Source organism: Gopherus evgoodei, chromosome 2, assembly GCF_007399415.2.
Source record: "Gopherus evgoodei ecotype Sinaloan lineage chromosome 2, rGopEvg1_v1.p, whole genome shotgun sequence".
In the NCBI taxonomy this organism is placed as follows: domain Eukaryota; kingdom Metazoa; phylum Chordata; order Testudines; family Testudinidae; genus Gopherus; species Gopherus evgoodei.
This window is the reverse complement of record NC_044323.1, coordinates 235,333,326-235,351,300: the sequence shown is the minus strand read 5'-3', so window position 1 is coordinate 235,351,300 and position 17,975 is coordinate 235,333,326. Positions and strand designations below refer to the sequence as shown.

The 17,975-nt window shown below is 39.7% G+C and overlaps 1 protein-coding gene across 2 annotated transcripts in view; it reads right to left on the bottom strand.

Moving 5' to 3' along the window:
- The window catches only part of CSPP1 (centrosome and spindle pole associated protein 1), a 174,015-nt gene extending 156,335 nt beyond the window's left edge, over positions 1–17,680 (bottom strand). Inside the window, exons 1-3 of one of the 2 annotated variants that reach the window (XM_030553235.1) lie at positions 17,637–17,680; positions 10,798–10,909; positions 7,561–7,657 (exon numbers count right to left, since the gene is read on the bottom strand). In XM_030553235.1, coding sequence (XP_030409095.1) covers positions 7,561–7,657; positions 10,798–10,899 — 199 coding nt within the window. In that variant the 5' untranslated portion in view covers positions 10,900–10,909; positions 17,637–17,680. Of the gene's footprint in view, positions 1–7,560; positions 7,658–10,797; positions 10,910–17,422; positions 17,579–17,636 lie in introns of those variants that run through there. The other variant, XM_030553236.1, reaches the window with a different exon arrangement.
- Between the last annotated feature and the right edge of the window lie 295 nt (positions 17,681–17,975).

Here is a 17,975-nt window from a genome sequence, read left to right as displayed (position 1 = left end):
GTCTATGGAATCTGGGCCTAATTCTGTTCTCACAGCAGTAAATCCTATGAAGCCAATGAAATGTCATTAGCGTAAAACCAATGAGAAATCATAATCTAGTCTTTTGTCACAAAGTCTAAGGTACTGGGCAGGAAGGTATTTAGAATTTCATTTTATTTGTTAAATGATCTTTTTGATTATCCATCCAGAAAAACTCTGAAGACAACAATCACAACTGGATAGTAACCTGGGAGTTTACTACTATCATTAATACACCTCTACCCCGCTATAATGCTGTCCTCGAGAGCCAAAAAAATCTTACTATGTTATAGGTGAAATCGTGTTATATCGACCTTGCTTTGATCTGACAGAGTGCGCAGCCCCATCCCTCCGGAGCGCTGCTTTATCGCGTTACATCCGAATTCGTGTTATATCGGGTAGCATTATATCAGGGTAGAGGGGTAGTTGTAGTGAGGGCCTATGCAGGGGCGGGGTGGACAGATACTCTGAAAAGAATGGTTTTGGATATGTTTAGAACTCTTCCTTTTTACAGAGGCTTGGACTATGAGAGGAGCTAGGGGAGCAAAAATACTAAGACTATGTTTCTACTAACTTTGAGTCCTAGCTTGCTCTTTCACTTCTGTTGGTTTTATGCATATGGTTATCAATATGGTGTTAATGGTCTTCTCTGCAAGCAGTGGACAACCTTTGAACTAATAAAGGCAATAATTAAAAAAAAATTAAATGTCACATCCTCAAGTGTATTTAAATAAAAACTTTTACAAATATACTTTACTTTATATGTTATTTTTGAAGTTATTAAAGCATGATTGTACTGAATAACTTCACTTTCCAAGTGACTGACAACACACTGCTAAATGCTCAAAAAAGCAAAGAGGAAAACCCCCATATCTGGCCTCTACTGCAATTTAAAGCAGCCTCAGGACTGTTCTAAATCACATCAACTTATAATGGCCCCACAGGCCATGTATCACCCTCCCGGGATGGGGATGCATAGCCTAGAGATGATGATGTCAGCTGCATGCTAGCTGGCCTTTAAGGCAGCTTTCAGGTCACTAATCTAGATTATTTAATTTTGTTTAAACAAAGTGAATACATTTGGTTACCAATCTGAGGGACTGTTTACAGTAATAAGGCACTTCAGGTCATGTGGTGTTAGAGCTCACTACTTCTGCGCCTCATAATCTGCATGAAGCATGACAATGGCACACACTATGTTATAACTTATTCCTTTATGACATCATGGAAATATTTCTGATAAAAAAAGATAAAAAGTTACATATGCAGTTGCCGATTCCACTAAGTTCTGGAATTATTTCACTTTCATTCTCTGGACCAAAAGCATTTCTGGTCCCCTACAAAGACTCTCCACTTCTTTTTAGTCTTTTTGCTTTTATGATCACACCTGGAATTATAACCTCCACAGAGAGTGTCCTCATGCTAGGTCTTCCCTCTATTCCATCAGAGACCACATACAGGGGCCCTGAGTCCTTGTCGTGGCAGAGAAGATTCTCATCATCTCTTTGGATTACTTCTTCTAAAGGATGGACTTTGCCTCAACAAGGAATCAGGAGGCTGAGTTTCCTTTTAATTGAATTAAGGTATGTAACCATCCACTTTAACAAGAGTATGATTATACTATCCATTACAGTACCCAGAAAGTGAATAATTTGATGTGTGTAGTTCAATTTTTTTAATTTTTATTAAAATTTACTTAACTTTTAATTATCTGTTGGTAAGAGGGGGTTAAGATGAGACAAAAGATCACCAAGACACAAAAATGTGTTCTCAATATCAAAGTGTATGGCCCAGCTGTTGAAAATAAAAAGAAAGATTTTGATCTACATGCAAGTCCAGATCAGCTTCATTGTTCTCCATTTTTTAAACCAGAAGTGTTGGCATGATCCTCAGTGGAGTTATTCCAAATTTACTTGGGTATAAGAGAGATCAGAATTTGGCCCAAACAATCAGTTACGCCACAGAGAGGTGACAATAATATCATAGGCAGAGTTTGTTTTTAATCTCACCATCCACTGAGCTGTGTGTTTTTACCGCACTACTTGGACCTCATTCTTTCTCTGACACAAGAAATAGCTATTGCGTAACTGGCATTTTCATGTTGTTACTGTAATAAATCTATAGACATTTAGGAATTTCACTGTTATCACTATATTGTACATCATCGTCATTAGCAGCTTTGTGCAAAACAAAGGAAATATACTTCAGATGCACCTTTACCAAACACTCAAGACTCTAATACTTAAACAAAAACAAAAAAAAAAAAAAAAAAAAAAAAAAACTTTACTGTAATCTCTTATCAATACAATGCCCTCAGGCAGTTGAACACTTCCTAATCTATCCAGTGGATACATGTCTTTGTCAGTTCATTACAGCACATTAACAACTGAAATCTAGTGAAACTGAAGGGACCTCGTCACAGTCATGAGTGGGAGAAGGAAGAGTAAAATAATTAGTCCACCAGTACTATTCCTCTATATTTTATGTTTCTACAGTTAAATCAACAAAACACTAATGACTATAGTAAACTAACTTACTGAACAACAACAAAAGCGGTAAAAAATCTGAGGCACATACTTATTCATGTGTTGTCTTCTACCCAAGTTTACCCTTGACTTCTGGTGACAAGCAACTCTTAATTGTCATTTTGTGTCATTCCTAGTGATGTCATTTCATATAGGGTAACATTAATGACAATAATACATAATCCTCTGTTTTAAAACGTAGGCATATTTTAAAATGCAGGCCAGATATTATATTTGTTTTTAACCTCTCTTAACACTGTAATTAATGTAAAGTCAACATATGATTAAACAGACCATACTTTTATGTATAACCATTCTGGCCCTACTGAAATCAAAGAGAGTTTTGCCATTGACTTCAATGGCGCCAGGATTTCACATCTTATTTTTCAAAATTATCATCATTCAATCAAGCACACTTCTGGAGTCATCACAATTTGCTTGATGGTTATTTTTTTCACGGCTGAAATTGTCACAGTACCTATAAGAAATTAAGTCTTAAGTGTTTTCTGTTAAGCTTCTAGTACACCTGTGGACATTACAAAAGCATTTATCTTCTGAACACAGGAGTGCAAGGAAAGTAATGCTCTTGCATCGACAAAGCACTTTAAAAACATCAATCCTCACAACACCTTTGAGATGAAGGTAAGTATCCCTAGCCATATTTTATGGATTGGAAAACTAAGCGAGAGAGAGAGAGGATAAGTGATTTCCAAAGCCACAAAACAGAGTTGGTGCTACAGCCAAGATTAGAAATCCCATGTATTATATGAATGTGTATTTGAAATATACACCATTACTTTTCAATACTAATATAGGTTTCATTTAGGGAACTTAACTTACCTTTAGAAATTAACAAGACTAGTTTATCTGGCTACATCTGGCACCACCTCCTTTAGCATCAGCTTGACAGATACCTATGCCCTGATGCCACCACTGCATGTTAGACTGCGGGGGCCCTAAGGAGTAGAACTATTTCCACATGGATCTCCTCTCAAGTTCAATACTCCCCCACACACTTTTAAAAATCCCTTTATCGAGGTGGTTTAAGTACTATATTCCATAAAATTTTAATTGTTTACCTATTTATCATTGCAGCTATTAATTATTTCTGCAACACCATGACATGGGGCACTTTAGAAACATTATTTCATTTTGAAACTAAAAATATCCTTGTGGCTTTTTGGTCTTATCAAGTCCTCACATTCTTTAAAAACACAGAAGAAATATCCATTGACTGCAGTGCAATCTGCTGTTATAGCTGATGTAATTAACATGCATCACTGAATAAGAACTTTTGCAGTTCACTCTATTTTAAAGAAGCAATTTTACATCTGATTTTACTCAGACAAAAATTAGAAAATGCTAATGGCAGCATTATTATTTCCCTGAAAGAAAGTGAAGAAAGGACATCTCCATATTTTTGAAAGAGGCTTGAGGGTGTCCTCCAACTTCCCATGCTTATTCACAGTCTAAATCTCTCAGCTCATCTGATGTATTTACAGGAGAGAGCACAGCACAAACCTCAGTGCCACTCTAAGGCCCAGTTCACAGTTCAGTTACAAGCATGTTTTTGTAACCCATCTGTGACACTTTCTTGACCACAATTTACAACAAACATGGTTTGAGTTTTGGCCATTCTTCAGCTTTTTTCTTTCAAAGCACTGGGTGAAGAATTGTAATTATAATGTAGTACCCAACATACTGCCTAATCTTGTTTGTTACATTCTGGGGAAACCAGAGCAGCTGCCCTGTAGCACCTCAGCAAGCAAAACGACTGTCCAAAAGAAAAAACACAAAGAGCAACAACAGCAGCATATGTGGCAATGCACTTTGAGACGTCTTACCACAGGCAAGGTTAGAGGGTCCAGACACAAAGCAAAAAGAAAGTGTTCTGAACCAATCTCAGAAACATGATCCCATGCAAAATAAGGCATCTGGCAAGGGTGAAACTGTTAGCTGCAATGTTTAGTAACTTATGATATGTCTACACTATGGGATTATTCCGATTTTACATAAACTGGTTTTGTAAAACAGATTGTATAAAGTCGAGTGCATGCAGCCACACTAAGCACATTAATTCAGTGGTGTGCGTCCATGGTCCAAGTCTAGCGTCGATTACCAGAGCATTGCACTGTGGGTAGCTATCCCGTAGGTATCCCATAGTTCCCGCAGTCTCCCCCGCCCATTGGAATTCTGGGTTGAGACCTCCAATGCATGATGGTGCAAAAACAGCATCACAGGTGATTGAGTAAATGTTGTCACTCATTCCTTCCTCCGTGAAAGCAACGGCAGACTATCATTTTGCGCCCTTTTTCCCTGGATTGCCCTGGCAGACACCATAGCACGGCAACCATGGAGCCCGTTCAGCTTTTTTTTTTTTTTTTTTTTTTTACTGTCACCGTTTGTCTACTGGATGTTGCTAACAGACGCAGTACTGCAGTGCTACACAGCAGCATTCATTTGCCTCTGCAAGATAGCAGAGACGGTTATCAGTTGTTCTGTACCGTCTGCCATGCCACTGTAAATTGGCGATGAGATGACGGTTATCAGTCGTTCTGTACTGTCTGCTGCTGTTATGGGTGCCCCTGGCTGAGGTCGGCCGGGGGCACAAAGACAAAACTGGGAATGACTCCCCGTGTCAATCCCTCCTTTATGGTATTTAAAAATAGAGTCAGTCCTGCCTAGAATATGGGGCAAGTGTACTAGAGAACCAGCGTACCAGAGAGCACAGCCACTCTGTGTCAGATCCAGCAGAAATGATGAGCTACGTGCCATTCTAGGGGGTGCCCCAGCAACAACCCCACCCATTGCTTCCCTGCTCCCCCAACTCTCCTGGGCTACCGTTGCAGTGTCCCCCCATTTGTGTGATGAAGTAATAAAGAATGCAGGAATAAGAAACAGTGACTTGTTAGTGAGATAAAATGAGGGGGAGGCAGCTTCCACTGCTATGATAGTCCAGGCAGGACATTAAACGGTGCGGGGGAGAGGAGTCCAGCATCCCGCTGCTATGATAGTCCAGGCAGTACAGAATCTTTTCTTTACACAGGAAAGGGAGGGGGCTGATGGAGCTCAGCCCCCAGTTGCTATGATGAGGACGGTTACCAGCCGTTCTGTACCATCTACTGGGAATGACCAGGAGTCATTCTTATTTTTACCCAGGTGCCCCCCACCGACCTCACCTGAGGCCAGCCAGGAGCACTCACGGGCTGATGATGACGACGGATAGCAGTCAGATTGTACCGTCTGCCACCGGGGAGGGAGGGGGAGGGTACTGCTGTTCACTGCTGCAGCATCGCGTCTACCAGCAGCATGCAGTAGACATAGGGTGACACTGAAAAAAGTCAAGAAACTATTTTTTTTCCTTTTCTTTCACGGAGGGGAATGGGGGAAAATTAACAAGATATACCCTGAACCACCTCGGACAATGTGTTTGACCCTACAGTCTTTGGGAGCTCAGCCAAGAATGCAAATGCTTTTCGGAGACTGCAGGGACTGTGGGATAGCTGGAGTTCTCTGTCCCCCCTCTCTCCCTCCATGAGCGTCCATTTGATTCTTTGGCTTTCCGTTACGCATGTCACGCAGCACTGTGCTGTGCACTCTGTATCATAGCCTGGAGATTTTTTTCAAATGCTTTGGCATTTCGTCTTCTGTAACGGAGCTCTGATAGAACAGATTTGTCTCCCCATACAGTGGTCAGATCCAGTCTCTCCCGCACGGTTCATGCTGGAGCTCTTTTTGGATTTGGGACTGCATCGCCACCCGTGCTGATCAGAGCACGGTTTGCGGCCACATTAACCCTAATCCGATATGGTAATACCGATTTCAGCGCTACTCCTCTCATCGAGGAGGAGTACAGAAACCGGTTTAAAGAGCCCTTTATATCGATATAAAGGGCCTCGTTGTGTGGACGGGTGCAGCGTTAAATTGGTTTAACGCTGCTAAAACTGGTTTAAACGCGTAGTGTAGACCAGGCCTTTGTGTTAACCAGATGGTGTGCACACACAAACCATAGCCAAAATTTTCAGACTCAACTGCCCCAACGTAAGCTTTTACACAAATAGCCTGATTTTCAAAGATGATGAGCATCCTCAGCTGTCATTATCTTCAACTAAAGTTGTAGGAACCTGACGTCTTTGAGAATCAAGCTATTTATTTAAGAGCTTATATACTGACTTAAGAGCAGTTATGCCCCCAAATTTGAGAGTCTTGTCCTATGTTTAAAGTCAACTGTGTTACTAACTGGTTACAAAGTTAACTAAAATTGTAATGTGGAAAGGGCGTAATTGATCGTGGTAGGCTGGGGGGCAGTTATTTAAACAACATGAGGCATTGCTTGCTCCCAGAGATTCAATGTGTCCTTTGTTAGCAGCCCTTGCCAACCCAAAGGAGACACTGCAGTTCCAAGTCTGACATCCATCTAGATTATCTTGGCCTTGTTAGGCTTCTCAGGAGATTTAGTCTATTTGTTTGAGTTCCTATCAGCCATACCATGGTGACAAGACAGGACCTTATCCCAAGAGGCTGACAGAAAAAGCATCTTGCTTTTCTAGCTCCAAGCACAGATGCAGAACTTCTGGCAGGCAGCTGAATGGGCGATCCACTTGAAATGCTATCCCAACATATAGTTTTCCTCCAGCTACTCTGAACACAATAAAGACAGACACAAACCCTCTCTCAAAGACCGGCAAAAGGACATCAGCACAACACACAAGAAGAGCTCTATTTAAGCTTGAAAGTTTGTCACTCTCACCAACAGAAGCTGGCCCAATAAAAGATATTCCCTCAACCACCTTGTTTTGATTAAAAAACTGAGTGAATTTTAACTTTCAGAGGACAAATGCAACCTCAAAAAACTCAAGATGTTTAAAAGGATATAAACACTAAGTGCCTGAATTATTGTGATGCTCCTATAATTAAGAATCCAAAGAATTCATTTTTAATTAGCTGTGCAAAGATCTCTAAGATAGCACTTCACTATTTACACCTAAAAATACTATGTATTAAAGACATATCATACCTAGAAGATAGTTCTGTTGACTGTCTGGTGGTATATTTTCTTTAGCCATAGACATTAATGCTTTGCTGGTCTCAGAAAGCTTTGCTGCACCTTTGCTCTGAAAAGAAAAAAAAAATGTATGTCTTTCCAAGAATAGATAAGGGAAATAACATACCTGAAACAACATGATTTAATGTTTGACTGGAAAACAGAGGGTTCTGGTTATTTTTAATACATGTAATAGACAGTGTATTTCACTGATATTAAAAAGTAGTTTCTGTGTTAATGCAATAATTATTCTGCTACATTTGATCCCCAACAGCACTTTAAATTGACTATGTACTCACAGGGATTTCATAGCCTAACCATGCTCAGTATTTTTCCCAAGAGATTTAATCCACCTTACTTGGCACCATGACTAGTCATCTGCTAAATCAGTGGTTTTCAACTGTTTTTCCTTTGTGGACCTCTAAAAAAACAGGTGAATGGACCCCTTTGGAAATCTTAGTCTGTGGACCCCCAGAGGTCCACAGACCAGAGGTTGAAAACTACTGTGCTAAATGAATATCTGAGCATGATGGATGAAGTTCAGACCAGTGTCTTCACTGGACACCCACACCCACCCAAACAGTTCAACAGGGATGACTCGTTCATCTCACCCCACTCCCTGGAACTGCTCTGAACAGCGATTAGGCAGCAACTTTACGGGAGGCAAAGATGAAAGCTTGTCTCCTCTCAGCACCCTGAAAATTAAGCTATTATAGAGAATCATGGGTACATAGTCACACAAGAAAACATGAGGACCATGCAAGAGACACAAGGAAGGGTGAATAAGATTATAATGGGTGCAATAAGAAACAGTAAACACAGCAAAGAGACAAATAGAAGAGAAACACAGGAGGGCAGGCAGAGGAAGGGGAAAAATAAATACAGGATTGGTGAACCACAAAAAAAAAAAAAAATGTATTCTAGAAGCAGGAACTCTGACTAACCTTCCCCCATCATCCCAGAAAAGAGTCCCAGGATAGGCAAACTGGAACTTAAAATCAACTGCAGGCAGGATAATGGGAAGCATGAGATGGAAAGGAAAGTTTAATTAAAAGTAATCTACTTAACTTTAAAGTAGGGCTTGTGTTTGAGGGTCATTGGCTACCAATTCAATAAGAATAAAAAATTACTAGATTTGGTAACTGAAAGACAGTCAACACCCCAACCCCAAACTAATTTTTGCATCCCCCTTCAAAAGTGAAAAGCAGTTAATTCCCTCCATTTGAAATATTGCTTGAGGGAAGTGAGAGACAAACCACTCCAACAAAAATTAAATTAAATCCGTTTTAGAACATGATCTGAGGTATATATAGCCAAGCATACTGGTTCAAGATTCCAGCCAATTAGTACCAAAATTTATCATGCTGATGTGTGGATTATTTCTGAGTGTTCTGCAGATAGTAGCTGTAACCTGTGTATTTGTAATTAAATACTACTAGTTAACAAAATGGAAGACTCTCTCTGATCACACATGTCATTTTGGACAATAAAAGTGCTTATAAACTATTTGAAATTTTATTTAAATTTCAGCATTGCAATACGTGGGTTGGCAACATCCATAAAAGAATGTTTATTTGTGAACATACCCAAACCACAACCCACTCCAAACATCTGATCAGATATGTTTTGCAGTGTGCCCTAGATGTCAATATGCAGACTAGGTAGGATTGCAAATTCCGAAGTCTCAATTTGACTCAGAGAAAGTCTTACTAGCAGCTCCTTCTCTTACATACAGAAGGAGATAAACTAGTCCCCAAGCCAGTTAAGGCTTTATAGGTCAGAACCAACAGGTACAAACATACAGTGCTGACTAACCAAAACCTTCTCTTCATCAAGGTCATGATTCAGGATAGCTAGGACAGAGTTGTACAAATCATAAAAAACTTTCTCCATGTAAGTACTCTCATTTCTGAGCAAATTAAGGTGATCTGCAAGATTATCAAATCTTTATAGCTTTAGAATTACATGCTATAAAGGGCAAGGAGTATGCCAGCCCAAGTTTTTAAAGCGAACCTTCTCCCACATGTATCCCATTATAAACACATTATAAACACCAATGCACAACTGTAGAGTTAGAAAGGTTGTCAACAGGGGTAAGGCAAGTCACTACTTTTCTGACCATTTTCAAAATATTGCATATGTTTGGAAACTTTTGAGCAATATTGGTAAAAAAACATATTTATTGGACATCCTCCCATAGGTACCTACATGTTCCAGCTCATATCATCATTCAGATTAATTTCTAACAATGAATTCAGCCCTACTCTTGCAAACACAAGCATACGCATAATTTTACTCATGTGAGAAGGCCCACTGATGTCAATGAGACTACTCGTGTCAGTAAAGTCATGCACATGCTTAAACATTTGCAAGACTGGCGACATTATCAGTACTTCTTACAAGAAAAAAATACTTTTGATACCTCATGGAGTCTCGATGCTGCAATGCTAACTTGACAACACGGGGTTTTTCTATTTTGAAATAATTCTGAAATATTGTTTACATGAAAAGTTTTTGAATAAATAGTGACAATCCCTGATTATGATAATCTGTACAAAAATAAAACAGCAAATAAATTTCAGATCGCAAAAACATTAACAAAATTTACCTATGACCATATTTTTTAAATAAAGCAAAAAACATTGACATTGTTTAGTGTGCGCCTGAATAAACAGTAAATACTTGACACACAAAACACTCAAAAAATATATCCTAGTAATAATGAAGGAACTATCAGGATAAAAAAATTAATATTTTAGTGTTCTTACCTGTGGTATGGATAGTACCTTATTGAACTAACCATAAAAAAATATTTATGCTATTTGTACTGTTTATTTTTTGCATTCTTTAAGCTTGGATAATGAAAGCAGACATTCATTTCTAGGCAATTTCACCCTGAGGTTCTCATGTATGAGAGCAATTCTTGGCTTGGCTTCCATTCGAATTTAGAAAAACCATGAAAACTTTTAAATAAACATTCACAAATGTGAAGATCAATATAAAACTTAAATGTGGGGGCAAATTTGATTTGACAGTGTCCCTATAAGCAAAGATGGAGAAAGACACCTTAGAAATTATTTTATAACAGGTAACTCAGTAATACAATACCTTTATAAAGAAGAAACTCTTATCAGTGCAATAGTAGCAGACTTAAACCAAGATTCCAACCATAAAACTGTTTGAAATAGGTAAATAATGTAGTAGTCTTACCCTTATCTCCATATAAGGAGGATCATTTTCAAGTTCTGCTTTGTCCTGTGCCAACTTGGCCTTTTGATCTTCAATAAACTGGTCTAAATCATTTGCCATCATTTCTTCAGTTCTAGGAAAGATACATATCATTGTGCTAATATGGTCCCTCTTCAGTATCAGCAGAAATTTACTATCAGTTAAATTACTAATAGCTTTAATCAACTCAAGTTTAGTCATCAAATTACTGCATTGATCTGCCTAAGAGGTGCAAACGTTAAAAAAATGTTAAGACAACCTCCTCCCTAGAGATATCTGATCTAAAATGTTGCAACCTTTAAAATTTCTCTTCAGAGAGAAATTAAGATTCCAAAAGACAGTCCCAATAATTTTTTCAAATACAGATTATTCTGATTCTCTTTTAAAAGATTTTTCTTAAACAAAATAATTTAATCCAGTACAAGAATAATACTGAGCAACTCCTAAATATGACAGATTTTCAACTGCTAAAACCACTGAAAAGAATATTTAGCACTGATTAGTTTAGCAGTTTAAATTGGAAATGAGATCATAGGAATGCCGTGTCCTCCCACGCTTTCCACCTATAGGAGAAGGGGAGAGAAACATCAAGATTACTTGTCAACATGATGCAAAGGAGTAGGGAAAGAGACCCATTATAGAGCCTGTAGTTCATGTGATGTATTATAACTGTATTGTGTTCCAATAACTGATTATTTTATGCGTAATGAAACTCCAGTTCAATGTTGCTTTAAACCTCAATCCTGCAAACACTTACACACACTTAACTTTGAGCGCATGCATAAATGTTTGCAAGTTTAGGACCTTAATATGGTCAATAAGCGAAGTGCCTCACTTTTAAAATGTTACTAATTTTGCAGAAGTAGCTTTATAACTTAATACCCTATAAATCCTTATTCCCAACAAAGTTAGTGGAACTACTTGCATGAGTAAAGGTTAGCAGGATTTGGCCTCAAGTGCAGTTTATTAATTGGCTCTTTTCATACTTTTCTTTTATTTAGATATCACAAAATTATAAGTTTTGTAGATCAAGAGAAGGCTGCCAAATCTTTTCCCCCACACCCAGTGTCTGTCTTGTCAATTTAGTTGTAAGAGCCTCAGAGCAGGAATCTTCTCTTACTTAATGTTAGTACAATGTCTATTTAGTACAGAGAGGCTCCAACTGAGATCAGGGCTGCTAAGCACGGGAGCTGGAACATTTTTTTATAGTGGGGATGCTGAGAGCCATTGAACCAAACTGTAAACCCTGTATATAATGGAAACAATTTCAAGACAGGGGCCGTGGCAGCACCCCCCACCTCTAGTTCCAGCACCTATGCCTTTAAGGAGTATCATAATACAAATTCAAATAGGTCAAATTCAATTAAGTTACACGAGAGATGAGTTTGGCCCAATAAAGCAACAAAGAATCCTGTGGCACCTTATAGACTAACAGACGTTTTGGAGCACAAGCTTTCATGGGTGAATACCCACTTCGTCAGATGCATCTGACAAAGTGGGTATTCACCCATGAAAGCTCATGCTCCAAAACATCTGTTAGCCTATAAGGTGCCACAGGATTCTTTGCTGCTTTTTCAGATCCAGACTAACACGGCTACCCCTCTGATATTTGGCCCAATAGTTAGAGGTTAGTAAATTCTTCAATATATTTAAATGACATTCTGACTAAACATATGCTATCTAATTAAAAGCTAAGTATGAAAAGAAAGCCAATGAACTGCATACAAGGCCAAATCCTGCTAATCTTTACTCATGCAAGTAGTTCCAGTGACTGTGTTGGGAGTAAGGGTTTATAATGTTAAGTCCATAGAAAGTACACATAAATGGTATCGCAAACTAAGGTGATAATTACAATCCCAAATCCTTCAAACATTATACATGTGCTTAATTTTAATCACTTTAATAGCCCCATTGAAGTCAAAGGAGCTATCTAAGTGAGTAAAATTAAGCATATGGGTAAGTGTTTGCAGTATCTGGGCCTAAGTATAAATTGCACAGAATTCACTTTGTAAGCTTATTGTTGAGATTAGACTAGCAGAGACAGAAAATGAACATACCCCCTCCCCGACAGTCAACAGGGGGATGTAAGGCAGTGCTCTGAAGGAAGGATGGGGGATGTGAGAGCGCATGCGCTCCAAGAAAGCGATTGCCCCCTCAGGACCACCATCTATCATCTTCCCACTGGCTGGGGATAGGAGACCAGGTTAACTGCTTTGCTCTCATCCTGTTCGTCCCCATCCCTAGAATAAAAAGTTATCTGAATCCTAGCAGCGGGCCTAAGCAGGTCCTCCCCAAAACATTGGTGACAAAGTGGGAGCCCTTTAATCCTGCACTGCACCCAATTAAATGCCTGGAATGTTAGAATGGGTAAAGGAGATACAGCACCTCTTCCCAGTGTTAAATTAATAAAATTGTGACCTTCGATTTAAATCCATCCCATGTGCAGAGCACTACAAATCTGCGGACATCTGCTTTATATCCACAGATATAGATGCTGATATCCGCAGACCATGTTTGCGGATTGTGGATCAGATGCAGATACAAATTTTGTATCTGTGCAGGGCTCTACCCATGTGTCCATTATTTATTTGCCTGCACATCTGATCAAAGGGCCAAGAGAGTTTAAAAAATGGGCAAAGCCTTAAGGGGTGAGATTTCATGCAGTTAAATAAAAAACACGTTTGGAAAGAAAAATATGAAATGAGAAGATATAGTTGGAATGTGACAATGCAGAAAGAAATCATTGCAATAAAAATGAAATGTATGTGCAGTGTAATATGATAGCAAAAAAATATTGACTCCTGAGTTACAGTAAAATCTTCGCATAAAGCAATATCATTAAATATATGTTATTCTTTAATTAGCATTGTAAAAATATTATGTGATTCTCATAAATGAGGCAGTCCTGGGACAACCCAGTTGTCTTACTAGTGATATCAGACAATTAATTCTGAAAATAAATTCCCCATCTGATTGTCCTAAATCCTTAATCTCATTAGTTTTGCATACTGATAAAGTCAAAGGATAAAGTAACGTGAAAAGAACAAATGTTCCCAGCCACATACATATATTATACTCAGCATTGCAACACTACAGAAGGATCACTTAATCACAAAAGTTATTTTGAATGGAAAAAGTAACTTTTCATAGTAAATTCCCTAGTACTCCACCTTTGCTCACACCAACTATCCACTGCAGCATACTCACCTGCAAGAATACCAATGCAGTGCTAGTCATGCACCAAAAGAAATCTCATTGGACTGTGGCAATTGAATTTCTAACCTTCACTTAGACTAGCATATATAAACACTGGGATTGTTTCTAAAGAGTTGTTTCAAGTAACAGCACAATAGCGTGATGATGCCAAACCTGGCTCAAGAGAATTTAAAAATTGGTAAATGGATGTTAGTTAGTTCTAATACAGATAATATGAACATACTAAATGTTTAACTTTTTAGCAGACATTGCTGAAAAGCATCATGAAGAATTACATAATAAAGGCAAGGTATCTATTCAGATATATTTTAACTGCACAAGTATTCAGCTGAATGTGAAGAAAGCTCAAAACACTCTGAGTAAAACAAATTAATCAGATATACTAGCATTGTTGATTCAGGATGCTATCTTTCACACGGCTAAAAGAAAGGACGGCTGACAGAATTTGTTTGGGGAAATATCTAGATGTTTTATAGCTCACTCCTTTTTCCTTGGTAGACCTTTTTAAAAATGTGCATTAATTCATAAGCCCTGTGAAACAAGCATGAGGGCCAAATGCCAAATAAATTATTAGAAAGGATTTGTTCTACGGGGGGTGGGGGGGGGAAGGTGGGAGGAGAGAAAAAAAGGAGAAAAAAAGAAGAAAAGGAGAAAACATGAAGTTTACCTGTTCTTCAAAAGCAAACTACACCTCTACCCCGAAATAACGTGACCTGATATAACACGAATTCAGATATAACACAGTAAAGCAGCGCTCCAGGGGGGCAGGGCTGCGCACTTAGGCAGATCAAAGCAAGTTCAATATAACACAGTTTCACCTATAAAGCGGTAAGATTTTTTGGCTCCTGAGGACAGTGTTATATCGGGGTAGAGGTGTATTAACATTTTGAGGGTTGTTGTATACATTGGTTCAGAAAATATTTATGCTTAATAAAAATGTGAATGATTTATTTCTATTCAATTTTGTGATCTATAGCAGCACCTTAAGAGGTCATCCTCATTTTTAATAGTTTCTGGTTTTTAGTTGAAAACCACAGAAAAAGCACCCAATTTCATTTTTTCAGCATTTAATTTTATTTTATTTTTCCATAAAAATATAGAAATTAGCCAAAAGATATTAAAATAAATTCTTTCTGAACAGGGATCCTGTAGGGTTAAAGGGACACCCTCAACATACAAATCATACTTTCATCTGAAAATATTCTTTTTAGAATTATAAGTAACCTCGTAGGTGCCAATCCTGCAAAGAATTATGTGGTTGTTAAACCCCTAAAATCACATGGAGCACCATTAACTTCAGTCAGGCTCCATGTGGTTTACAGAGATCCCAAGCAGAGCTTATTCTGGTATCAGGACCACAAATTACTGTTCCTCAAATACACTAGGAAAAAAAAATTTTTTTTCCATTTGTGCATTTGACAGCACTTTGTGTATAGCAATTTTCAGTTTTGTTGACCATGCACACACTTTTCTAGCCCCTTCAGGAAGATTATTACCAGCAACAGAACAGAGCCAAAAATGAAGCAGCAGCAACCACCAGCCAGGTGTGTGCAGAGAGAAAGGCAGAGTTGGGATCTGAGCATACTTGGTGGTATTGTTCTCAGGCCCAACCAAAAACCCTTCTAAACATAAAACAGGGAAGGAGCAAAAAATATATTTCAGAAGATAATATTTAAAAGGCTACTCATAAAAAATGATTTTCTGATAGCATACATCTTTGCCTCTAATTCTATATATCTCAGTTCAGAGAAGTAATGCTCTATGTAAGCGTTAAGTATCATGTTAATTGCTGCTATGTTTAGTTATTGACTAAAAAAAAAACCAAACTCAATGTAATATTTAATTTACCAAAGAGCAAAATATGTTAACATCTAAAAAAGGAAATTTGCATAAGTGATACCTAATAATAATTAAAGAGTCAACTAGTGAATGCAATTTAGAGATATATAAAGCATGACACAGAGCAGAGAACAGGAAAATAATCAAGGGAAAGGCTCTGGCTGATTTTCCTTCTATCAGCAAAGGCCCCAACCCTCCAATCTAATCCTTTAATGACTTTACTTGAGAAGTCCCACTGATTTCAATAGGACTACACATTAAAATTAAGCATGGGCACATATCTATGCAGGACTGGTGCCTAAACAAGATTCACTATACTAAGATGTTGGGAAGGCACCTACATGTTGTACACTGCGTCTATTTTATTGTTTATGTGAAGGAGAGTCTCTACAACACGTTCCCTCTCTCTTTCTCCCCCTACAAAACCCTTTTCCAATTCTACGCCAGACTTATAAAGAAGAAGACTTATCAGCAAAATCCAAGCTGATCTCCTGCATTTCTATTTATGTATATTATACTGCCATTAATACAGTACAGCAGGAAGAGTGTTACTATGCAAAGAGAACAGACAGAATCACAATTCCCATCAACCCTACGTAATATCCCCAAGAGGATGTGTTAGGGGAAAAAACTGATACATTAAAAAAAAATGTTTATCACAGTTTGATGCCACATTTAGTCACTGCATTTGCAAATTATATGGCCACAGAGCTGTTATATTAAAAAGTTATTTTAAATTTTTCAGCAATACTTTCTGGATTTTTCAAAACTATTAGCACTTGCCTCCCCTCTAGCCCTCCGAACAGTAATAAGAATAGCCTCTTATTTCTGCAGCTCTTCCCATCAGTAAGGTGCTTCCTCCTGGATCTTGTTCCTCCAATTCTCCACTTCTTCTTAAATCTCACTTGAAAACCACTTTCCTCCTTTGCTTACACCTCTTAATTTCCAACTCCCACTGCTACTCTATAACTCTATAAAGCAGTTCAAGATAGCATCTTTCATATAAACCTACCAAAATAAATGTGTATTATACAGTTTAGATTGATTGTCATATTGCAAACAAACCCAAAGTTAAATAAACACTTCTAAACAGCTGTATGACACAGTCTTATGGGAGATACAAAAAATTAAAATGCCGGGTCATTAAACCACAGAGATACAAATTGCGATAAACTGGCAAAGTGTATTAGAGCGATAAGGGAACAAGCAGCAGCCGGGCACCGGAGTGAAGCCTGGGGGCAGATAAAGTGCGGCCCCGAGCCAGGGCACAGAGATTGGCGGCGCCGGCGGCCTCGGGCTCTGCCTCTTTAAGACGCTACTCAGCGTTGTTAGGCAACCAGGTTACAACAAAAACTGCTGCGGCTTCAGCCTGGGCCTAGCCAGGCCTCTCTCACTCCCGCGCCCCGAGGAGCACAGACACGCAGCCCCCAGCCCGCCCCGCGCCGCAGGGGCACAGGCAGGCGCGCACACGCACACACCCCAGCCCGCCTCGCAGGGGCACAGACACACACACAGCCCGCCCCGTGCCGCCCGTCCACAGCGAGGCACATACCCCCAGTGGTGCTCGCTTCCCTTCTCCCGTTCCGGGGCAGTTCGCGGCGAGGGGCCGCAGCCCCCTGGAGACCAGCCCGCCCCACGAGGCAGGTGACGGGGCAGAACTACGCCCCCGCCGCCCTGGGAGCCTGGGCGTCCCTGCCCCCCGCCCTTCGCCTCAGGAGCCTGCGGGACCCCACCCACGGCCGGAGCCAGCCCGCGGAGTCACTCACCTGCTCGCTCTCGGACCCGCCGGGCTTGCAAGCGGCAGCTCCTGCCCCGCCTCTCACACAGCACCGCCTCCTCCGGAGACCTGCAGCAGCCGGGGCCGCGCCTTCGCCGCTACGAACAGCGCCCCCTGGTGCGTGGGAGCCGGGGCTGGACTCCCTGTGCGGGGCTGTCTCTCTTTGCTCATGGACAGGGAGCCAGGCCCTGCTCCGCGGGAGACCACACCCCATACACAGAGGACCCCTTTCCTCTCCATCCACATAAATCCCACAGACAGCCTATACACAAAGGAGCCCCTCCTGCCAACATACACAAGCATCCCACAAACAGATATCTCATACAAA